This window comes from Manacus vitellinus, unplaced genomic scaffold, assembly GCF_001715985.3.
Source record: "Manacus vitellinus isolate BGI_N305 unplaced genomic scaffold, ASM171598v3 scaffold_131_pilon, whole genome shotgun sequence".
Classification (NCBI taxonomy): domain Eukaryota; kingdom Metazoa; phylum Chordata; class Aves; order Passeriformes; family Pipridae; genus Manacus; species Manacus vitellinus.
In genome coordinates this window covers 246610-270730 of record NW_021938958.1, presented here as the reverse complement: position 1 = coordinate 270730, position 24121 = coordinate 246610, and the positions used below count along the sequence as shown (strand labels likewise).

The following is a 24121-nucleotide window of genomic DNA, read 5'->3' as shown; positions in this document are numbered from 1 at the left end:
GGCCATATTGATCAACATAACTGGTCTACTCTGGCCTCCAACTGGGAGGTCTGGAGACACACCATCTATAATGCTGCTGATGCCTTTGAGAATGCAGCAGGATCACCCTTGAGGAGAAAAGGCAACGCAGAAAGAATCATGCCTTGCAGAATTTACCATCTAAGGAGTCTTTCTGCTGTGCCTTTTGCAATCGGACATGCCTGTCTCCTATTGGCCTTTTTAGCCACCAGTGCACTTACAACAAATGTGGGTAGAGCCCTTTCCTGATTCTTCGTTCGCGAAGCCCAGCCATGATGAGTGTTTCTGCCACAACTGAGATGTTCATCTTGTCATCCTTGTAGCTCACCTTGGACTTGCTGAAGTCTGCTATTAGGTCACCTCTCAGCGTTCTCCTCATCAGACAAAAAAAGACTAGCCATATTCTTACCATCTGTACTGTATAGAGTTGTTGGCTGTAGTGGTAGATTAGAGAGAGTCCATCATCTCCATTATTCTCATTATCTTCCTCTGATTTGATTGGTAATAAATTCAGTTAATTTCCCCAAGTTGAGTCTGATTTTCCCATGATGACAATTGGTGAGGTATCTCTCCCTTTTCTTATCACAACCCATGAGCCTTTGATTATATTTTCTCTCTCCTGACAAGTCAAAGATGGGGAGTGATAGAGAAGTCTTGGTGGGAACCTGGTGTTCAGTTAAGGTAAACCCACCACACTACCAAAACTGCTTCTTGGATTCGTGTGGCTATCCTCTTTTTGAGTCCCTTTAAGTGGAAACAAGTAAGAATTGAGAACATCCCAAATGACACTGAACTGCTGTGCTTAGGCAGCTGAACTCAGTCTTAAATGTTTGCATATCAGGTGTTTAAATTGGTACAAATGAATCCTATATCTAACATATAATTAAATGTAAATATATGTATAAAATTCCATTTTGACACTGGGGTTTTAGTTGATAATTATTGTACGTAACTGTGAGTACTTAAACAGGTACTCAGGCACTAAACTGAGTTTCCATATGTCAGTGTCATCAAGGGAGACAGATATACAGGATCAGGCAACTTAAGAAACTGAGTCTGTCTATTCTAATAGAGGTATTTCACACTACTGGAGGAATCATTTCACTATAATATTTGTACTGTATTGTACTATTCAGAAAATGCATAGCTTGGCTATTTATAGATCTGAAAGTTGTACAAGTAACTCCAGTGTAGGTGAAAACACTAAGTTAAGGCTCTAGATTGAGATTAGGATACTAAAATATTTTTCTACATTAGCTTTTGGTAGATGACTGCCATGTCCTCTGCCTCAGGGTATGTTTTTATTTTCCTCTGCCCCACAAAAATCAATAGACACTACCTGGTATTATTTAGTTCTTCAGTGTCTCAGAAAAAAATGTTAGACATTTTCAGAGTTTCTTACTTCTACTCTGCATGGAATCACAGAGGAAACAATCTCTCCTCTTTCTGTGATTGCTTCCACTGGGAGGCTATCTATAATTTCTTAATAAAATCTCATGAGACACCAAAGGTAAATAAAGTGGTTGTTTTATCTGTGTTAGTATAAATCATGCAACTGACACAACAGTCTACACTTCCTCTGTACCCTATTGATCATATTCTCTAGGATCAACTAAGGCAGTGGATTCTACTTGAATTCCCACTACAGAAGGTTGAGAACAGTTTTGTTTTTAATAGCACAGGTGGGGCTGTTTTTATTTCTGAAAGATTAATCTGAGTTAGTTGCAAACAAACCAGACCCAGAATTATAATTCGCTTGCACTTATGCTGTATCTCAGATACTATGTGGACCTTTTATCTCAATAAGCTTTATGTATACATAAGTCTCCTCAGAGCTAGACATAGAAACCTCTAATGGGCTCCTTCAGATATGTTTGGAGGGTTTTTTAAATATCAGATTGAATATATCCCTGTGGGACTTCACAATTCCATCACAGTTCATGGGATATACATGATATAACTTCAGAAATGTTTAGATGTAGAAAATAAAACATTGGCAATGTGAATGTCTATCTATAAGCTCATAACCTATAATTTCTTTATACTGGATGGACAATATCATAGCATCATTCATTTAGCCTATTTTAGATCCGCATCTTAGATGAGACAGGACTTGGAATGCTTATTTATCTCCATGAAATATAAAGTAAAAAGCATACCTTAATTTTTAAAATTAAAAATTCTGAATTGAGCAGATAGATTGGAAAAAATTGGTTTCTAAAAACGCAGCAACAAAGTGTCTGAACTTTTACAATGTCTTTAAATTGTGGTGTAACATATTGCTATGAATTTAAGCCTGTGTAGTTAGGTTTCATTGTATTAATTTATTGCAGGTGGATAAGCTCATCTTTCTTCTACAGAATGGGTGGGAGGAATGAAACCAAAGTAATGTATTTCGTTCTGGTTTTTCCCACCACTGCTGAACTGCAGCTGCTTCTCTTCTCTGCTTTACTTCTGGCTTATTTATCAACTGTGTTGGAAAACTTCCTTATCATTCTTATAATCCGAAATAATCACAGTCTGCAAAACCCCATGTATTTCTTCCTAGGGAATCTGTCTTTCTTAGAGATCTGGTATGTTTCTGTCATTGAGCCAAAGATGCTTATAGACATCCTCTCTCATGACAAATATATCTCATTCCAGGGGTGCATAACACAGTTGTATTTCTTTGTGACTTTCGTTTGTACTGAGTATATTCTGTTAGCTGTTATGGCCTATGACCGTTTCTTGGCCATATGCAAACCTCTCAGATATTCACTCATCATGAATCATCAGTTTTGTGTTCAGTTGATAGCTGGGTGTTGGATGTGTGGTTTGACCACTTCTTCTATCAAGCTGAGCTTTATAGCCCAGCTCTCGTTCTGTGATGTAGGTGAAATCAATCATTATTTCTGTGATATTTCACCCTTACTGAATATCTCCTGCAGTGATTCCTCTTTGGCTGAGCTAGTGGACTTAATCTTGGCTCTGATGGTCATCATGGTACCTCTTTGCACTGTGGTGACCTCCTATACTTGCATCATGTTCACTGTGTTGAAGATCCCTTCTTCTCAGGGGAGGCAAAAGGCCTTTTCCACCTGCAGCTCCCATTTGACTGTAGTGTTATCGTTCTACTCTTTTCACTTATGCCCATCCTAAGCTCATGTATACCTACAGCGCTAACAAGTTGGTATCAGTCCTGTACACAGTAGTTGTGCCACTCCTGAATCCTCTTATATATTGTTTTAGAAACAAGGAAGTCTGGTTTGCTCTGGGAAAGACCTTTACTTGCACAAGACACATCTGAGAAATCAAATACAGACTCCTGGAGAAGGGACTTTGTGGAGATCAACTGGCAGTGCTGATGAGCTAAAGTCAGGAGGTCCAGACCTTAATCCATGCCAAAATGAAACTCTCCTATTCATGCATGCAGTGCCCATATTTCCTGAACTAGAGCTTAATAAATCTGTTAGATCTATGTATATACTATGGTTTTGATTTGAGATGACTGGGGTTTTTTCGTTTGTTTCCCCCAAAGAATCTATGTAGTCACCCATTCTTAAGTCTGCAGCTGAATGACTGCTCCAGTTTTCAAGAGAAGTTTTGGAAATGCTAGGAACTGAACCCCAGATTTGTTTTCCTTAGATAGTTTACTAGGTCCAGTAAACATTGCAAAATGCATGTAAAAATCAGATACCTACATCCGATTTATTTACTCTGAGGTTCCATTATTGTCCCTTGAAATGAATAGGCAATGGAAAAGGATGAGTAATTTTAATGTTCTTAGATAGCTGGTGTAGGATAAAATGAACCCAGCCTCTGAAGAAGACAACTTTTCTTTAACAGCGGTAGAGAAAGTATAATGTGAGTAGTCCAAGCTGCTCGCATGGTACAGTTGCAACTGCCACTTGGCCTCTGTCAACAGAACCCTGGTCCCCTGAATATCCTTTTTGCACACCAAATAATTTGCTCCACGAAGAAATTCAGATACAACTGAAAGGACAGATCACTTCAATGTTTTCTTCAGACTGCATGAGCCTTGGATCCAGCAGTATTCCAGCAGGAGTCATGATCTTATGCACAAGTCTGGAAAGACTGAGTTAAACACTGATCATCTGGTGAAACGGTGCCTCTAAGAAAACTACTTCATGTTCAGAATATCACAGTGTTTCAAAACATTTAATATTCTCTAACAAACAAACAAATAAATCTGTCAGCCAAGTGCATCCCTATATGGCCATATTAAATATGGGTTTGAGTTTATGACTGAGACTGTAGTTTCTGATATTCTATGCTCTTTATTAGCATATGGCCTTTTCAGGTTTTGCAGTTCATGAAACATCCAGCTTTCCAGGGAAGAAACCGCAAGACACTTGCTGGAAGAACTTGTCTATGCATATTGTTGCCCTGTATCGCCAGAGATAAAATTGTTTCAAATCAGACCTTTGTGAAGACTTGAGCACAAGGTTAAGGAGAGGTGTCAAGAACAGCCTGAAGTTAACCATAATGGGGAGCTATCACCAGAAATGTAGGATGTTGGCTGTATAACAGGTATTAGCAGAAAATCTGTGATGAGAAAATAGGTAACTGACACAATATGAATATACATTACAATATGAACCATTGGAAAGGAGCCAAAAAATCCAGTAATTCTTTAGATCTGCATTAAAGATCAATAGCTACAGATACAGGTAGATATAGATTCCTCTAAAAATACCTAAAAATTAGACATTGAAGTCTAATGTCTATTTAGACATCTAGGCAAACTACCCTAGGCTCCTTTACAATTCATGCATATGGATTATCACCCTAAAGGATATTTATTCTATTTATCTATAACATATGCCTTTATGTTCAGCCATCTCTAGGAAAACAGGAATCATGAATAACAGTTACTTAGAAAGACAAATGCAATCACTCTAAACATCCCTTCATTCTCTTTCTTTCCCCCAGTTTTTATTGCTGAGCATGATGCTATATGGTTGAGAATATCCCTTTGGTCAGTTGGAGTCAGCTGTCCCAGTTGTGTTCCCTCACAACTTCTTGCCCACCTCCAGCGTCCTCGCTGGCAGAGTTGTACAAGAAGCAGAAAAGGCCTTGACACTGTGCCAGTGTTGTTCAGCAATAACTAAAACATTCCTGGGTCCTCAACACTGTTTTCATCACAAATCCAGAATTTAGCCCCATACAAGCTACTATGAAGTAATTTAACTCTATCCAAGCCAAAATCAGTACAGTGTCAGGTCACTTTGTTCTTATTACAGTGTATTAAATTATTTATACACCAATAATCACCTAATCTATTGCTTCTCTTATTTCAGTTTTTTGTTTATAAAGTGCAAATGATAGCATTTCAGTACTCCATAGTGAGTTTTCCATTGAAGTATTAAATTTTGCAAGGTGTTAAGTTCCTTTAATACAGTGATTTGGCTACACACATTGACACTGGGTTTAAGGCACTGATCTGAAGGTGATTGTTTTGAAATTAATGTCAAGAAAAACTTTCAAACACACTGTGAAGAGGATTATCATCCAATTATTATGGGGTTTAGGTAAACTAATAATGGTGTCATTAGATAACAGAGGTTTCTAAGTGTTCTTAGGAAAAGAGAAAACACAGAAAAGTCTTATAAAAATACAGTCTTTTTGAGAATACAAGTTATGTCTTGCATCTAAAAGTTTATGTCTGACAGCTTTCCTAATAAACACTTCTGTAAATTCAATGTTAGGTGTAAATAAGTCACCTCCCACAAGTAATGTAGGTAAGACTGGAAGTTCAATTTTAGATTTTGAGACCCTTACTATCTCTCTTAATCTTGCTTTCTGTCTCCGGGAGCTGATGGGAATGTATGCAAATGTAAAATAGTCTGGGTTTAGAAGAAATTGATCTATCATGAGTCACAAAATTTGAGAAGCTTTTATATCAAGAAGAGAAACATCTATTTCATGTAGATTTATTTAAAACTACAGAACAAACAACAAAAATTTAATATAGTCTGCTTTAAATAAATGTGATTCTCCTGTGTTGAGAAGAATGCAAGTTTGCTTGTTGAAAAACAGCAGCATGTCCTAGGGTGTCTGAGATACCCACACAGGAGTTGCGAGATGCTTCTTTTCTTCCTGGAGTGGTTTCTGGATTCCAGATCAGTTTTCCATTAGAGGCTGAACACTAATGTGAATCACGTTTCTAAGCTTTAGGTGGTGAGTACACCTTCCCTCCCAGTCAGAGAAGAGAGCACATTTAGAGGAAAGTTGGTTTTGGTTAGCGAAGAGAAACATATTGGATGGGGAGAAGGCAAGGGTGTCGGTTCTATTTCCAAAATCTGGAAGGAAACAGATTGTAATGGCTAACAGGGTTTTGATTAGGTCCACGATGTTTTGCTTAGCAAAAAGAGACCTACAAGGAGCAGGAAGAGTTCTATACAAGAAACAGTGAAAAAGCAGGGGTAAAAAAGCCACAGAAGCAGCATTAGACTTTATTGTTTGTGTTTTACTCTTGGTTTTTCTTCTGCAGGCAAAGACAAATGGCACAAGGGAAAAATATCTAATTTGAGGTTCAGATGTCTGCTGTGAAGATCCAAGACTCCAGAAATTAAATCCCTAGCGGTTTTATGCACACCTATTAAAGTATATATAAGCAACATGCTAAGGAGAATACCCTTAGAATCAGTGAGATGAAAGGCCAGTGATGTATTGATTACCAAGAGACTACTGAAAAATTAGTGGAGTAGAAAATATGTTCAATTATTTTGACAATGTGTTCAAGAAATCTGAATTCCAAAAAACAAACCTGGCTTTAAGCACAGTATTACAAGGTATGTGTATTGTGGTTTGTGAAGTCTGAGCTTTGCTTTGCTAAATGTAGTGATAGAATTGGACTAAAAATAGTTGTTTCCTATTTTTCTGACTACATAGCATATAGTAATAAGGGCTTATGAATACAGTTAGCTCTTCTAGAAAGTAAGTCTGCTAACAGGAAGCCCGTATTTAATGTGTCTACATTCCAGACTTTCTGCTTTTCATCAACCGAGAGACAGTTCCAGAGATTCTTCAGATCTCCGAGGAATCAAAAATCTTCCCCTCTCACTGGCTATAAAAGCAGCTCCAGCATCTTCACTCTTAGCTTAGACTTTTGTTAGTCTTTTTTAAAAAGACATTTACTTAGAGCAGTAGCAATTGTTATTTCAACTAAACAATTTTTGATAGCATCAATTCAACTAAACAATTTTTGGTAGCATCCCTTTCAGTTGACAATATGTTTGATTATTATGAAGTTTACATCTGTTACATTTAAATCATTGATGGATACACATAATAAAAATAATAATTTAAATATAAGGTCAGTTAGGTCAGACAAGATCACACATCCATCACATGGCTGACCACAGTGACATGTAATTTTGAAATTTTCCTTTCCATTATTGTGGACAAAAGTATCTCTTTTTTTCTTATTATTTTCTTGCTAGCTTGATTCCTTTAACAAAGACAGATACCTCTAAGGGACTGTTTTTCTCCTTTTGTGAACAAGTATGGTGGGGGTAGAAGAATCAAACTGTGGATGCATCTGTGTCTCTCTTTTGACAATAGGGGAAGCTTTAGCATTAGTGGAAGCTATTGACAACAGGCTTGAATAAGCTTTGACCAGATGATTGACCTTTACTGTCTAAACTTGAGTCCTCTGTACACAAAAATCCCAAGAGAAACTAGCCAAAATATTTGAAGAGCAAGCTTACACAAAGAGAAGTTCCTTCTCCAAATTTATTTCCCTTTTCTAAGGCACGGGTAAATAAGAACAAAGAAGTAAATAGAGCTTCCAAGGGCACCCAGAGACAAGGGTACATTTCAAGGACAATAAAGAAATGGCTGAAGTGTTGTGTGAAAAATTAATTCAGTGTTTTAAAAAGTTTAGATACATGTGGGTTACAAAAAATTATCTAATGGAAATAACAGCAAACCAAACAAAATACCAGTAACTGGATGGGGATACCTATCACTCAGCTTTATACATCTATACTTACAGAATATTTAGCTATGCCTGAGCTGGACTTCCCTTTAGGTCAGTGGAGAAAACCAGAAAATCTTAAAACATTACTCATACCTTCTATGTAAATATTCTAAAGTGAGAGTGCTTATTTCTGAATTTAAAGGTAATCTAAACTATGAGTTCTAATGTAGGCATCAACCCACTGAAAGTATTCAGGCCTAGTTCAGATGACACCCAGCTTACGAAAATAAAACTACTAAATAGAACTGAAAAGGAATTACTTGGAACATTCTGTCAAGTAGTGTGAGAATTAACATTTGAATAGAGAAAATTTATTTCAGAAATCTCAACATTTGAGGGGTTTGTTTCAAGTACTATTAAAAAAAGAAAAAACTCGGTTTCTCATATAAAGAAGTGTTACCTTTTTTAATAATAGGCTTTTAAAAAAAAAAAATCCACATTCTTTAAATGCATTTCTTGGCTTATATGTATTTTTAATTGTTTTGCATCATCTGAAGGAGCATATTCTTTTTTTTTGTTTGTTTAGGGGAGAACAGTCTTTTGTGGGCTAGTTGCAATCTCAGGATAAGACTTTTTCCTACCCAGTTAAACCTGAAATAGGTCTTTAACTGTAGAATGAAATGTCTGTTTCTAGTTGATTAAATTAAAATAGTTTTAGATAAGCTGCATGCAGAGGGTTTCATTATACTGAAGATAATATCACAGGGTAATTAGTTTACAAATTTTTAAAAAATAATTTACAAATAGTTTATGAAAATATACAGATATGATAGATTAATCAATTTTCTAATCTTTTCCATCTGACTATTTTTTATATTTCTTATCTTTGATATATCTCACTGTTTGTCTTATTCTTCTAATTGCTTCTCCAGGCAAACTACTTGAAATCCACTGCATCCTAATTTCCTTTTGGAACACCATCTGAAAAAAAAAAATGGAAAACCACACCAAGATAACTGAGTTCATTTTGGTTGGGTTCAAATCTCATCCAGGATCACAACTCTTCCTCTCTGTTCTCTTTTCAATAATGTATGCTGTCACTGTTGTAGGAAATGTCTGCATGATACTCATCATTAGAATGAACTCCAAACTGCACACTCCAATGTACTTTTTCCTAGAGAACTTGTCAACTTTGGACATCTGCTATTCCTCTGTCATCACTCCCAGAGCAACACTGATATTCTCACTGGACAGAAGAAACATTTCCTACAATGGCTGTGCTTCACAAATGTTCTTCTTCTCTCTCTTTGGTACAACAGAAGCCTTCTTTCTTGCTGTGATGGCTTATGATCGCTTCACTGCCATCTGCAATCCACTACTGTACCAAGTGATTATGAATAAAAGACTCTGTGTTTTCATGGTGATGGCCTCTTATCTGTCAGGCTGCATCAATTGCACCATCCAGACAGGCTTTACATTTAGTTTGTCCTTTTGTGGGCCCAAAGAAATAAACCACTTCTTCTGTGATGTTGCTGCAGTGATGCATGCTTCCTGTTCAGACACACTCGTCAATGAACTAGTAATGCTGGCTGTGTGCGGATCCATTATTGTGGGCACTGCCTTGGTGGTTTTTATCTCCTATGCTTACATAATCATCACAATTGTCCAAATGCCTTCAGCTGAAAGCAGGCACAAGGCCTTCTCCACCTGCTCTTCTCACATGATGACCATCTGCTTGTTCTTTGGGACAGTTTTCTTCATGTATGCTCAGCCTGGGGCCACATCTTCACCCGACAAAAGTAACACCATCTCGATCTTCTATACTATTGTTATTCCCATGCTAAACCCTTTCATCTACACCCTTCGAAACAAGGAGGTAAAAGGGTCTCTGAAAAAAACAATTAAAAAGGAAAGGTTTTTTTAAGCACCTTTACTAAGGTTGAGAACCATCACAGTGACCAATTTGGTACAGACAGGTGCTTAGAATGTAAAAAAAGGGACATCAGAGGACATCAGGGCTTGCTTTCAAGAGGTTTTTGTGTTTCTAGATGGTCAGTGTCATGGATGAAAGCAGGAGATACAAAAAAACCTAAGAGAATCTAGATCAGATGAAGATGTGGATTCGTTTAACCATATTTAGGCATTTACAATCCATTTGAGCTGTAATTTAGAGCCCTTTTATAGCCATTCAAAAGATAAAAGCATTTTAAAGGCATAATCAATCCAATTGGATTGGACAATCTAAAGTGTATCTAAGTGCATTGGATATCTAAAATAGGACATAAAACTCAGACTCTGGCAGTACCTTATTCATGTGCCTCAGAACAGAGGCAGTTCAGGTGGAGGCATTCTTATTGCAAACATCCACAGTCAAATTAGATCAAACAAGAGTCAACTGAAAGATTTATTTCTCTGTGAATCCTTGTCTTTTTAATTATTTTTTTTCCTTTTTTGCTTTTAATCACTTCTCTTTCAGTGGAACCACTGAAATTAAGATTAAAACCATTAAGCATTAATGGGCAATTAAAATATTGTGCCTGAAATGGTCTTTGACAAAAACTAAACAAACAAAAAGCCAAACAGATTCTCTTTCCATGTGTTTGTGTGCATGTTCACGCGAGTGTTTGTAACAGGATGGGAGCTATTTCTTTGTGATAGGCAAACCTGTAACAACAACAATCTGACATAACATGAAGGTAAGGTTTGAGTTCAACTTTACAGCCCTTGCAGTAGTTTGAAATTCTGGTTTTAAAAAAATGCACATTTCAGGAAATACCAACTTGAAACTTCAGCATCAAATGTCTGAAGCATGGACTCTTGAGTTACCATATAAGCATTGTCCTACCAGAAGACTGTTCAATTCTCATTGTATTGCAACATAAGATAGAGCTGGCTAGAAATCAGAAGTCACCTTTCAGAGAAAGTAAATATTTAAATTATTTGTTTACTTTCTACTTAAAACAAATAATATCACTGTGAAATAAATCACTACCCATAGTTACCTCTTTCTCTCTCTCAGGTATCTGTGCTACAAGCTCAAATACACGTCTATCTTCCCTTGCATATGGAGCCATCCTGTATGGTAGGGAAAAATACCAGAGGAATATCCGTTTGTGTAGATCATGAACCATTGGAATTTCTATAAGCATCTTCCAAAGAACTAAATTAGTAGAAAACATCTATATGGAATGTAGCTTCACTCTCCCATATTTATGTTCAGGTACAAAAGAGATCTCTGCACTTGAAGGTTAGTATCTTCTAGCAAGCCTCAGCAAAGGGTCCCTTCTGGTTACCACTACATCTGGTAGTTAAAAAACATGAAGTGGTACTCATACAGAAAGGTTTTACTTCATTAGCATATGCAGGGCATGAGAAGAAATATGTACTTTCAAATTGTATATGTACTTTTTGAAGTGAAAAAAAATTATATTTTCAAGTTAATGAAGCACAGTTCAGCTTTGGTCACTGTTTGGGCCATTCCTGAGACTCAGCTCCTGTCAGCTGCATCGTTTGAAACAGAGCACATCCACAACGCCCCCTGTACTGCTCCTTTTCAGCCTCTCTCAGAGCAGCACGCCAAGCTCCCTGAGGGCTCCTGCTTCTAGGGTTGCAGACAGCTTGTTTCCGCTGAACAATTGCCAACACAGACACTTCTTGCTGAGCTTTGTCTTTTAGTGTTTCTCCACAACCTTGTTCACAAGGCTGCATTTCTTTAGTGAACATCAACTGAACAATGGTGGTTTCATGGCCTGCACTGCGGGTATCTGCTTCACCATGGACCTCCATGGGCTGCACTCTGGGGGGAAACTAAACCGTGGTCCTCTCCATGGGCTGCAGGGGAATCTCTGCTCTTTGATCCCTGCAGCACCTCCTCTTCCTTCTTTTTCACTGACCTTGGTGTCCAAAGGGCTATTTCTCTCATACATTTCTCGACCCTCTTTCACACAGCTGCTGTGCAGTGTTTTTAACCTTTCTTAAATATATTATTGACAGAGGTGCAACCAGCGTCAGCGATGGGCTCAGTTTTGGGCAGTGATGTGTCTGTTTTGGAGCCAGTTGAAACTGTCTCTGTCTGAGATGGGGAGAGCCTCTGGTCTGTTTTCACAAAGGCCACTCTGCAGTCCTTGTGTCACCAAAACCTTGTCACATAAACCAAATACACTCCATTTCATTTTTATTTCTGGGAGATAGAGAACTCAGTCTACAAAGAATAATAACTAATTATTATTATGTCCTTGTTACAGAAACATATTCACATTCTTATAAGCATCACTGCATTGCCCAAAACAAAGCCTATGACAAAAATAAGCCTGGTAATAATTCCAAGTCATTCTTCAAGCAGAGCAAGACAAGTCCTGAGGTCTGCAGAGCTAACACAAAGTCTAGGACTCGCCAATTGCAATGCCAAGACCATATTTCTTTATCTGTAGCACTGTGTCAACTTCCTCCTGGCAGGGCTTGCAGTATAATTGTGGTTTTCTCAAAATTAGCTTGGTTGCAGGCAGGACCAATTAACTCTATACTAGACACGTTTATTATGGATATTGAAGAACTGACATTTGCTTTCACACCGTAGCAAATCCAGAGGCTTCCCTGACAAGAAGCGAGCAGGAATGGATCATCTTTATTCTCTTGTGCAAATCCAGACTCATTCTTGGATTATAATGGGTATGAAAATGCATTGGTTTCCAGCCTCAAGGGTGTGCCCAACACAGCTGTCCTAGGGCAACTGGAGATAAGGTAGGCACAAGCACTGAACATCATCCCTCCGTGTCATACATTTTAGGTCCTGTGTACCAAGCAGGATGGCTAGAGCAGGTGGACACTAATTTTTTTCATACAAACACAGGTCTGTGCACTACTCCTGACTTCTAGTCCAAGGCTGCTTTGTGACTGTTCTATTTTTCTCTAGGATAGAGTTAATTTTCCTCAAAATAGCTCAGAGGGTGCTATGTTCTGGATTTGTGATGAAAACACTGTTGATCATACAGGGATGTTTCAGTTATTGCTTACACAGAGACAAGGCCTTTTCTGCTTCTCACATCACCCCACCACCGAGGAGACTGGGGGTGCACAAGAAATTAGGAGGAAATACAACTGGTTCCACTGACCCCCAACTGACCAAAGGGATATTCCATACCACATGATAGCATGTTCAGCAATAAAACTAGGAGGAAGGTTGGCTGCTGCTTGGAGAATGGCCAGGCATCAGTAATTTGGTGTTGAGCATTTGTTTTCATTTGCATTAACACCATTGTGTTTCTGGTATTTTATTTCTCTCTTTTTGTTATTTTCATTATGATTTAGCATTATTATTTCATTTCAATTATTAAACTGTTTTTATCTCAACCCACAAGTTTTCTCACTTTTACTGTTCCCATTCTCCCCCTCCCATTCCCGTGGGGAGGAGTGGCAAGTTCCGGGTTCCTTAGTTGCCAGGTGGAGTTAAACCATAACAGTCCTCTTCTGTGCTCCAAGTGTAGCTTGAACACACAACCCCAACATTATGAGTCTCACGTTCCATTGACTGAGCTAGCTGGGGAATGGGATACTTGCTGCAGCTGTTGGAGGTGTCCAGATCTGACTGGCACCTGGCCCTTCCACATAGCAGTTCTGCTGTGAGGACAGCCCTGGGCACAGTGCTGGATGTAGGCAGATGTATTCCCCAGAAGGTTATTGTTTTCACTATTTAACACTTTCTAACAGAGACATGCAACAAAAGCTGTCAATGACTTCAGCTCAGGTCAACTGAGGAGAGTTTTGTCAAATCCAAAGCCATCATTACCCTGGTTATTACCACAGTCTGGTCTCCCCCTTTAAGTATGCCAAAGAGGTGGGAAATTGTGAAGAGTTCATTTGTGCTTTCTTGTTTCTCTTCTGCTCACTGAGACCACTGCAGCATGTCAGGGGCAGTCCAGAGCTTTCAGGTAACCCCATCCTGTAGCATGGATCTGTGCTTGTTTTGTCCCTCCAGCACTAAAAGAGAATCATCTGGTGAGGGGGGGCTGGGCATATGAAGTTCAGCAATGCCAAGCGCAAAGTCCTCCACTTGTCTTGGGACAATCTCCAATATCAATACAGGGGATGAATGGATTGAGAGCAGCCTTGCAGAGAAAGACTTGGGGATAGTGGAGGATGAAAAATTGAGCTGGCAATGTGTACTTAGAGCCTAGAAACTCAGTCATATCCTGGGTTGCGTCAAAAGAAGTGCAGCCAGCAAGTCAAGGGAGGTGATGCTCCCCCTCTACTATGCTCTTGAGACCCCCCATGGTGTACTGCATCAGGCTCTGGGGCCTCCAGAACGAGAAAGACACAGATCTGTTGGAGCAAGTCCAGAGGAGCCCACAAAGGTGCTCAGAGGGCTGGAGCACCTCTGCTATGGGGACAGTCTGATAGAGCTGGGCTTGTTCAGTTTGGAAAAGAGAAAGTTCTGGGGAGACCTTACTGCAGCCTTTCAATAAGGAGGATTTGCGAGTAAGACAGAAAGACCTTTTAAGAGAGCCTGTGGTGACTGTACAGTTTTGAATTGAAAGAAGGCAGATTTAAATAATATGTAAGGAAGAAATTTTTTATGAAGAGTGTGGTAAGACACTAGCACAGGTTGCCCAGAGAAGTTGTAGATGCCCCATCACTGGAAAGGTTTAAGGCTAGGTTGGATGGGGCTTTGAGCGACCTGGTCTAGTGAATGATGTCCCTGCCCATGGTAAGGGATTTGAACAAGGTCACTCTCAGAAACTTCAGGGCTCTGAAGGTCACTTCCAATCCAAACCCAAACCATTCTCTGATACTATGATTCTCACATGTCTGAGCAGCAGTTTTGGGCAGGCTTTGTCCCTTGACAGAAGCAGAAGTGTGGGGCTTCATCAGGTGCTGGTGCTGGGGCTCTGTTACAGGTTGGGACTGACTCGTGGCAGGTTTCTTGTTAGATGGATATAGTGCAGTTGTGAGGAGGAAGTGAGAAATGGCATGCTGGATTTTGTCTTTCTAGGAAGTTCTATCCAGTGAAACACCATGAGATAAAAGTATGTGGAGGGAAAATACAAGTTTGAGACATATCCAAAGTTCCCTTAAAACTGTCCTTTTTTGACAGTTTACATTGTAGGACCTACTAGGCTGCACTCAGGTACAGCCATCTGTACTTTATAGGGGAGTTAGAAGGAGAATGTGCATACAGCCTGCAAGCACCTCCAGCTAACATCACCATTGTGACAGAGGCTGTGTATGGAGAGTAGCTCCTGCTCACCCACCCACCTGCCAGTACATGCCACACAAGAAGCCAGGTGTTCATCTCCACCTTTCATCCTGTGAACCACAGGGATGCCTTTTCCTGTCCAAATAACTCCTAGTCTCAGATTTCCAGCTGGTTCCTCCTAGAAACCCAGTTTCTTCTTTGCTTACCACAGGACCTGCGACTTTTATACAGCTGGTGGTGAGAGGGATAAGGACAGCTGAGGGCTGCCCAGGGAAGTGGTGGAGTCACCATCCCTGGAAGTGTTCAAAGAAAAGAGTGACATGACACTTAGTGCAACGATTTAGCTGACATGGTGGTATTTGGTCAAACTTGATGATCTTGGAGGTCTTTTCTAATCTTAATGATTCTGTGACTATGACAGAGTGGGCTACGGGGGAAGGAAGACAGATGGACAGAGAGGTGGAGCAATGACTATGGCTGTGTTCACAGGTAGGGACAGATGATTAGGTGGACTGAGCTGCAGATAGGTAGGTAGAAATATCTCCAGCACTTCTTACTATTTCAGAGCAGCCACCAATGCATCTTGCTTACAGGCTGGTGTCACCCTCTGCTCTTCACAGGACACGGGTAACAGCAGATGACAAAACAGGCTTCTGTGTGTCAGAAAGCAAAGGCTGTCCCAGCTGCCTGCAGGTGGGAAGTTGAGTCTCCAACGTGTGTTTTATCACATCTCAGAAGAGACATTTCAAGTGCAGTGGCAGAATTACATCCTTGAAGGAATTTCTTTTCCCATGACCCTGAAGAGACATGCAGGAAGGAAGGTGTCAGAGGTGAGGGAGGCTCAGCATCAATGAGAACAGCCCCTGCCTCATTTCCAACTGCACAATTCTTCATTTTTGATTAGCAATATTAATAATTAGTTAATAGGATGACAGAATCATAGAATCCCAGATGGGTTTGGGTTGAAAGGGACCTTTAAAGGTCATCCTACCCAACTCCCCTACTATGGGCAGCAACACTTTCCACTAGACCATGTTGCTCCAAGCCCGTTCAACCTGGCCTTGGACACTTCCAGGGATGGGGCAGCCACAGCTTCTCTAGGCATTTATTTCAGCTCTTTTAACGAACTAATTCATTGCTCTGACGAACTCCTCGGGTTACCGTCTGCCCGCTCCTGCCCAGCTCAGCGTTGTACCTGCTGCCGGGGTGCTCCCGCTTGGCTGCGCAGCCCCTCGGCTTTTTTCCGTTCCCCCGTGCCTCCCGCTCCGCTCCACGCGGCTTTTCCAGCTCGTTCCCAGGGAGCGGCCCCGCCCCCTGCGGCGCTGGCCCTTTTAGTGCCCCTCCCTTCCGCCGGGGGGCGCTGTCTGCGGGGGAGGAAGGGCGCGTGCGCCGTCGGCGCTGCCAGGCGCATGCGCGGCTCAGCCATGCGGGTGGTGGTGGGTGAGTGGGGGGGCCTTGCTGAGGGGGGACAGTGAGTGTGCGGGGGACACCGTGAGCGTGCGGGGACACCGTGAGCGTGCGGGGACACCGTGAGCGTGCGGGGGGACCGTGAGCGTGGGCAGCCCTGTGATCGCGACGCAGTTTTGAAGGGGAACCAGCCCCTTCTCCCGCCCATGGTGAGGGGCCCGGCGGGGGGGCGCCCTGGGCCCGCAGTGATGCCCCCGCAGCCGGGGTCCAGATCCTGGGTGACGGCCTATCTGTCTCTCCCCAGGTGGAGGGACTGGCTTCGTGGGCAGAGCCCTGACCCAGCTGCTGCGGAGCCGCGGGCACCAAGTGACCCACGTGTCTCGACAGGGGGGCAAGGATCGGATCAGCTGGGTGCGAGATGAGAGCGGTCACAGGAGGGGGCCGTGGCAGGGCCGAGGAACAAGCCCGCTGGCCCTGGCCTGCCATGGCATAGAGGGAATCTGCCGCAGGGAATCTAACTCCTATGGATGTACTTTTGGGCTCCTGGGTGCTCCATGGGTCACAGTCATTGGAATGGGTACTGATGTAGTTCCAAGGAGCAAAACCTTCTCCATTCATGCTTGTGCTCCAGGCAGTGTCAGGAAGGAACTGGCTGGAGTTCTTAGGAGCCTGCCCTGCTTGGTTGTTGGGAAGGCTTGAGCAGAGGGGAGGCTTGATATGTGATGTTTCTGTTACTCCTGCCTAGGAAGAGTTGTCCCGCACTGGACTGCCCCTGTGTGATGCCGTGGTCAACTTGGCTGGTGAAAATGTACTCAACCCTTTCCGCAGGTAACTTGATCTCCCATAGTGCTGTTGGGACAAGGTGAAGGCAAGACAGTCCGGTGCTTGTCAGGGAATGTGGAAAGGGAGGAAACAACATGTCCAGGAAGCTCTTGGGTTAACTAACTGTTGACATCTGTATCCTCAAGTATCCAAAACATTTCTGTGGGCCTGTTAGGTCCTGAGAGACCTTTGGAAGAAAGGTTCCTTTCTGAATCTACAGCTGTAAGTCAGAAAAATTAGTTCTACTTTTCCGAAAGGACATTGGATGCCTCCATTTGATAATGCAAAATCAGAACCAAAGTTTGACTTCTATGAGGAACACCATCTCTGTTGTCCAGTTGCTCTGCTGCCTTTGTCCTAAGGCAGTCCAAAACTCACAATGTTTTGAGGGAAGTGAAGAGCAACCATCTCCCAAAGTTCTCCTGCATTTAGGTTATAAGGTCACATGTCCTCCCGCTGCTCTGGGGTGGGGGGAGTTCCCATGACTCCTCCTGTGCTTGTGAGCAGGTGTCTGCCGGGTTCCCGCTTGGTGCTGTTGTTTCCTAGGTTGTCCTTGTGAGGAATATAATCTGTGGCTCTCCCTTTCCCAGATGGGGTGATGCCTTCTGCAGGGAAGTCATCAGCAGCCGGGTTGAGACCACAAAGACCTTGGCCAAAGCCATTGCTGATGCTGAACAGCCACCCCGTGCTTGGGTCCTCGTCACTGGCGTAGGTATTGGTTGGGCCCGGCCAAGATATGACTCATGCTGACCTGGAGAGGTTTTACCTCCAGACAGAAACACGCTTCCAGGGGAACACATCTTGCCCTGAAATGTCAGCTTTATTGCCATCAACGTCACTGTGTTTAGGCAAACCTTGATCAGCTTTTTGGTACTGCTGAAGAGGAATCTGAGTCCGTATGCTTTCTCTTGGTGTCATTAGGACAGCACCTTTTCTGTGTTTTCCTGGGAAAGCCTTTAGGCATCCTGTAGAACCGATTTGTAGCACCTCAGCTGAATGCCTCTGCATATCTCCAGCTTTGCATTTTTGCTTGCTACAGTCTTGAAAGCTGATGTAGTTTATCTTCTGTAATGCCCAATTTTAGTGCAGGTGCCGTTCTGTGCAGCCAGTTCAGTGTGTTGCCTGCAGGCCTACTTGGTTTTTGGGGCTGCCAGCTCAATCTCAGTATTAGTGTATCCCACTGAACTCGTAGAGCACATCGGTAGTTGAAAAACTCATCAGCATTGCCCTGTGCTGTTCATATGGGGATGTCCCTGGTTGGAGTGATGGAGTTCACGGAATCGTAGAATCCCAGAATGGTTTGGACTGGAAGGGACCTTAAAGACCATCCAGTTCCACCCCTCTGCCATAGACAGAGACACTTTCCATCAGACCTGGTTGCTCCAAGCCCCGTCCAACCTGGTCTTGAATGCTTCCAGGGATGGGGCAGCAACAGTTTCTCTGGGCAACCTGCGCTAGTGCCTTCCCACTCTCACGGAAGAATTTCTTCCTAGTATCCAATCTAAACCTACTCTGTTTGAAGCCATTTGTCCTTTTGTCAGTCATTGTCAGTAGTCTCTCTTCAACTTTCTTGTCGGCTCCCTTCAGGCACTGGAAGGCCACAAGTAGGTCACCTCGAAGCCGTTTCTTTTCCAAGCTGAACAATCCCAATTGTTTCAGCTTTTTCTCATAGAAGTTCTGGGCTCCTGAAGGCAGGGAAGATGGTCCATTGGGGAAGGGGGGGTTGGTCTCATCATTCAACCCTGACCCCATTTCTGCTGTTACCCTTCAGGCTATTACTGCCCCAGTCCCACAGCTGAGTATACTGAGGACAGTCCTGGAGGGAATTTTGACTTCTTCTCACGCCTGGTGAGCTCCTGGGAGGCTGCAGCTCTCATCCCTGGGAGCCCAACTCGTGGAGTTGTGGTGAGATCAGGTGAGATCAGGTCCCTGAGGGGCCTGTTAAGGGTGACTCTGCATTGGTTCTGGTGCAGAAGTGTGAAGAGGTGGGAAAAGGCCATCAGTTCTTCTGTCTCTTCTTGCTGGGGTCCTGTTCCAATCCAGCCCTCTAAGGAGTGTCTCCTGCTTGTAGGTCTGGGCATGAAGGAGGCTTTTGCCGTTTTGGGCAGGGGACCTGGTCTCACTCTCTTCTCCCCACAGGTGTAGTGCTGGGTCGAGGTGGTGGTGCAATCTCTCAAATGCTTTGGCCTTTCCGTCTGGGACTTGGAGGCCCCTTGGGCTCTGGGCTCCAGCCCTTCCCATGGATCCATATTCGGGACCTGACTGGGATCGTGTGTCACGCCCTGGAGAGTGAGTGCCTGCAAGGTGTCCTCAACGGTGTTGCCCCGTCCTCCTCTGCCACCTCCAACGGCACCTTTGCTCGGGAGTTTGCTGCAGCCCTGGGGCGCCCGGCCCTGCTGCCAGTGCCTGCCTGGGCTGTGCGGGCTGTCTTTGGGGCAGAGCGGGCTGTCATGCTGCTGGAGGGACAGAGGGTGCTGCCGAAACGCACCCTGGAGAGTGGCTACTGCTTCATCTTCCCTGACCTGGCTGGAGCTCTGAAGGAGATTGTGGCTTGAGGCTTCCTTGGCTGGGCTGGGCCGGGCCCTGTTTTTGTGAGCTCACATGCACTCGCCTGGGTGAAAGAGGGGAGCCCTGCCCCTTGACACTTCCCCATCCCCATCCAGAAAGAGTGAGCGATCTTTTCCCCATCTGTCTCCCTGTGTGCACCCCCAGTTTGAGTCATCCCTCTTACTGCCATCTGCAGTCTGCGTTAGCTGCATTGCATTTGGGGAAGGGCACAAGCCCCTCAAAGGATTGTGACTGTGGAATTGCACATCTTTCTTTTTCCACAATGTGCATGTGAACTGCTGGCAAAGTAGCTGGGGGTGGAATGTCTTCTTCCCCGAGAGGTGGGTGGCAGCAGGAAACTGGTTGTAGTTATTAGCTGTTGTAATTCTTCCATGGTACTGGAAGTTTTTCCCCATCTTTCCTTCATGATGACATAGAAACCTACTTACGCTCTTCTGCTTTGCCTTTCTCAATCTCAGTGGTTGTGCTGGTTTAAAGGTAAACCGTCAGGGGAAATGAACCCAACTCAAAAGAGATTGTAAGTCAGAATAACAATTTAATAAAAATAATACAATAAATACAATTATACAGACGAACAATTGGTTTTAGCCCACAAAAACCCAGATGTATAACCCAGCACCCTGGGGCACGAACAGAATGTTGTTTGTTGGCTCCCATGCTGAGCTCCACGTGATCCCCTGAGTCCAAAAGTAAAAGGAGAGGAGAAAAACGTGTTGGTGCGAGTGATGGTCGCAGTCTGGTTGAGAGTGGTGGTCACAGTCCAGTCGAGGTTCTGGTCCTTCTCTGGATCCCGTGGGTGGTACCAGAAGTCCCAAGACACAAGAGCGAGTTCCTGCTGGCTCCCAGAGCTGCTACCACAGGCTGTGGTGCCTGCTCCCTCTCTCCCCCATCTGACTTCAGTATTGGTCCCAAATCCATGCATGCCAGCTCCCCAGTAGCTGGCACTTAGCCCTTGCAGTGCTCACATGGGACAGTGAGGTTGCTCAGAGAGTTATGGAAAGATAGAATAAGCCAGGATGCGTTGTGGTCATGTGTAGAGCTCAGTCAGACCAGCACTGACTGGCCCTGTTTTACACCCACCCAGCCTCTTATAACCCTTTTCTGTCTAACCCCCTTTTGGCTGCTCACTACCCTTGCCCGTTCCCTCAACAATTAACACATCCAACATCCTGGCTACTCAAGTTTGTATCCTTAGTTGCAAAGTCCTGGCTGCCTATAGCTTCTTGAGAGCTCATCAGTTGGTGTGAATGGTGCCATTTTTTTCTGGTTATTTGCTTTGTTAATGTTAATAGGTCAGGTTTTCTCTCTTTTGTTTCCCTCCCTTTCCTTCCCTACTGTAAAAATAAATGTTCTCAGCCTTACCCCTTCAGGTGACTGATCAGGTTTGTTTTTATGGCGTCTGGCTCCCCATCATGTGTCTGGTTTATCTCTGTGTTGTTTATGACTCCTTTGACCAGATATCCCTAAATGAGCAGACATGCTCCTTCCACATCCCCTGATACTGCCCCACTGCCAGGAATTTTGGCAGAAGCTGCACTCCTCCTTGACCTGCTGGAGCCCAAATGGGCCTCCCTATGGGCTGTGCTCATGGGGGCAATGACCCCTCTGGGCATTGAAAGGGTTGGTTGTGTGTGTGCAGGGGCTGTGATCGCTGGCCTCATCAGAGGCAATAGGCAGGGAGATGCTGAGGCATTTAAAATCAGTAGCACCTCTGTAAGTGTATCAGTTTGTACAGGCAAGTCCAGTGTATGATAGGTGCATCTCTCCAGGCACCGGGATGTGGGATGTCTGTGGCTGAATGGATCCTGGGGTTTTGGTCTCATTCCAGCCAAGCTGAGTGATCTGCACTGGTGCCTTGCTTTGCAGTTAGCTTTGGGCTGACTGCTGAGTTGCATCACAGTATCAAAGACAGCTTAATTTGGAGTTTTTGGAACCACTGATAGTTCTGCACCATTTGCGTTGTTAGTCCACCTTACACATTCTTTCACAAATTGTGAGACATTGCTGTTTTCCTAATAAAAGTTGTCATTTCCCTTCCTTGTACCTCTTTATTTCCACTGAACCATGGTTGAGACTTGACTGGGACAATTTTCTGAGATTGTAGGAACATGTTGTGATTACCTGTCCTATAGATTTCCCAGTCTAACCCAAACATCCCCTCTCACAGCTTAAAAAATTGTAAATCTGAAGCTGAAATCCAAAACAAGCCTGTAGCTCCCAAATTCCATAATGTAGACTCCAACCACATACTTGCACTCTTCTCCTACCTACCTGTAGGGAGCATGTATTGGTTCGAAACACACACACACGCACAGTCTCAGAAACATGGACAAAGACATGCACATTCCTCACAATTGAAATCGGTAGTACTTGGGCAGGAGGGAGGGAAAGAAAATCTGTTGGCTAGGATAACTATCATTCAATGCAGTTATTTCCTTTTTAAGGTCAAGGATTTCTTGTATGAAAAATCAAAAGGACCAAACAAGGCCTATCATTAGTTATGATATTTCAGGATAGTGTTTTTTCATACTTGGTAGTATGCTAATCTGCCTTCATTGTTCATGGGTATATTGTCCTAGCAACCCATATTGTACTGCATCATTTGGATCCCAGTTAGGGTTTTGTTTCGTTGCAGGTGCAATAGCTTTTTTCCTTGTGGGGATGACAATTGATCAGTATGTGGCTATCTATGTACCACTGTGCTAGTTGTCTATCATGAACTGGAATATGTGCACAGGATTGGTGGCAACTGCATGGTTCAGTGGATTTCTTCATTCTGTTGTACAGATTGATTTTTTTCTCCAGCTACTATTTTGTGGTCCAAATGTACTGGACAATTTCTACTGTGATGTCCCTCAAGTCATCAAACTGGCCTGCACTGATACTCTCATGGCTGAACTACAGATAGTGTTTAATAGTAGAGTGATTATTATTACTCTTTTTGTAATTTCTTAAACTGACATCTTGCTTAAGATAAGGACATGCACCACAGAAGGGAAATGGAAAGCCCTGTGTACCTGTGGAACCCAGATAACTGTTGTGAGCTTAATATTCATCCTCTGCATCTTCATCTATGCCCAACCTTATAAGAAATTCCCTAGGGACAAGGTGGCCTCCCTTGTTTATACTGTGGTCTCTCCAATGGTAAATCCAATGACTCACACATTGAAAAACACTGAGATGAAAAAGGCCATGAGGAGAACACTGGGAAAAATATTTCTCTCCGGAGGAATACAGAAACCAGACCAGACAGCAGATCCAAAGACATCAGGTCTGGTGCTTCCATGAGAAAACTATTCATCTCTCCTTCAGTAAGTGAGCAACTTTCTAGGTGTGAGATGAAGGCAACATTCACCTCCCATCAGCTCAGGAAGGTCAGTCACATGTTTTCTTGTCCTCCATGGAATGTGCAGTATGGTGTGATTTCTAGAGCCAGGGTACTGACCATGTGAGGGGCCCTAACCTCGCCCTTGTTCTCTCTGGTGGAAATCACAGCTGGGCATTCCACTCCAGCATGTCTCACTTCTCTTCAGCAATCTAGTGTAGTTTCATCTCTAGGTTAGCATACCAGAAAACTAGCTTGGTAAACTTGATTTTTATATCTGCTTGTCACATAGTTACAAAGGGTCTTTATAGTAGAGTCAGATATAGGTTCATTGTACTCCTTTTCCCTCTCTTATCCTCACTTTGGATGGACTGTGTAGATTTTAGGATCAGTCCTGGAAGGAAGCGTCCTGGTCCCACATTAGACAACATGGAGCTGGTTGAGGGGATAAGATTGTCCCAGGGCTCGCTCAAGGGTGCTTCAGGGATGGAGGTTCTGCCCCCACACCATTCCCCTCTTCTTTGCTCTGCCCCATCCTCCAGTTTCATCTCAGCAATCCTCACATGATCATGGTCTCCTACAAATCCAGAGTCTTCTACATGGAACAGGCATTCTGAACATAATGCTAAAGAAGGACAAATGTGACAAGTGAGGAGGCAGACCTCCCATGGTGTTTCTGAATCACTAAGAAATTAAAATTTATTTGTAGATCCTGATAGAAGATCTAAAATTTTCTTTTGAGGAAATATCAGGCCCAAAACTGGGCCACCTGGAACCAGGAAGAGACCTGGGGGAGCAGGATGGATGTAGAGAAGAGAAAATTCTGTCTGCAGGAATATCTGACATCACCTCATGGAGGATGTTG

At 43.1% G+C, this 24121-nt stretch overlaps 3 protein-coding genes and 1 pseudogene across 5 annotated transcripts; all 4 read left to right on the top strand.

The window, feature by feature from the left end:
• Window positions 1-2379: 2379 nt before the first annotated feature.
• On the top strand, window positions 2380-3304 carry LOC103754963 (olfactory receptor 6Y1). Its single transcript, XM_018068241.3, is given in 2 exon segments — window positions 2380-3119; window positions 3121-3304. Coding segments are annotated over 2 exon segments (924 nt in total).
• Window positions 3305-8929: 5625 nt separating this feature from the next.
• On the top strand, window positions 8930-9866 carry LOC103754965 (olfactory receptor 1009). The gene has a single exon (XM_008920844.3). The coding sequence runs from the start codon at window positions 8937-8939 to the stop codon at window positions 9864-9866; it is 930 nt and encodes a 309-aa protein (XP_008919092.1). The 5' UTR covers window positions 8930-8936.
• Window positions 9867-16531: 6665 nt separating this feature from the next.
• On the top strand, window positions 16532-21796 carry SDR39U1 (short chain dehydrogenase/reductase family 39U member 1). Of its 3 annotated transcripts, XM_029957979.1 has the most exons (6): window positions 16532-16574; window positions 16846-16952; window positions 17287-17369; window positions 17954-18075; window positions 19135-19278; window positions 19503-21796. In XM_029957979.1, the coding sequence occupies exons 1-6, from the start codon at window positions 16544-16546 to the stop codon at window positions 19916-19918; spliced, it is 903 nt and encodes a 300-aa protein (XP_029813839.1). In that variant the 5' UTR covers window positions 16532-16543; the 3' UTR covers window positions 19919-21796. The 3 variants fall into 3 exon arrangements, with proteins under 3 accessions (XP_029813839.1, XP_017923720.1, XP_017923721.1); XM_018068231.1 differs by lacking the exons at window positions 16532-16574; window positions 16846-16952 and adding an exon at window positions 16996-17118; XM_018068232.1 differs by lacking the exons at window positions 16532-16574; window positions 16846-16952 and adding an exon at window positions 17100-17118 and having other exon boundaries at window positions 17291-17369.
• Window positions 21797-22469: 673 nt separating this feature from the next.
• Window positions 22470-23219, top strand: LOC103754966 (annotated as a pseudogene).
• Window positions 23220-24121: the final 902 nt, after the last annotated feature.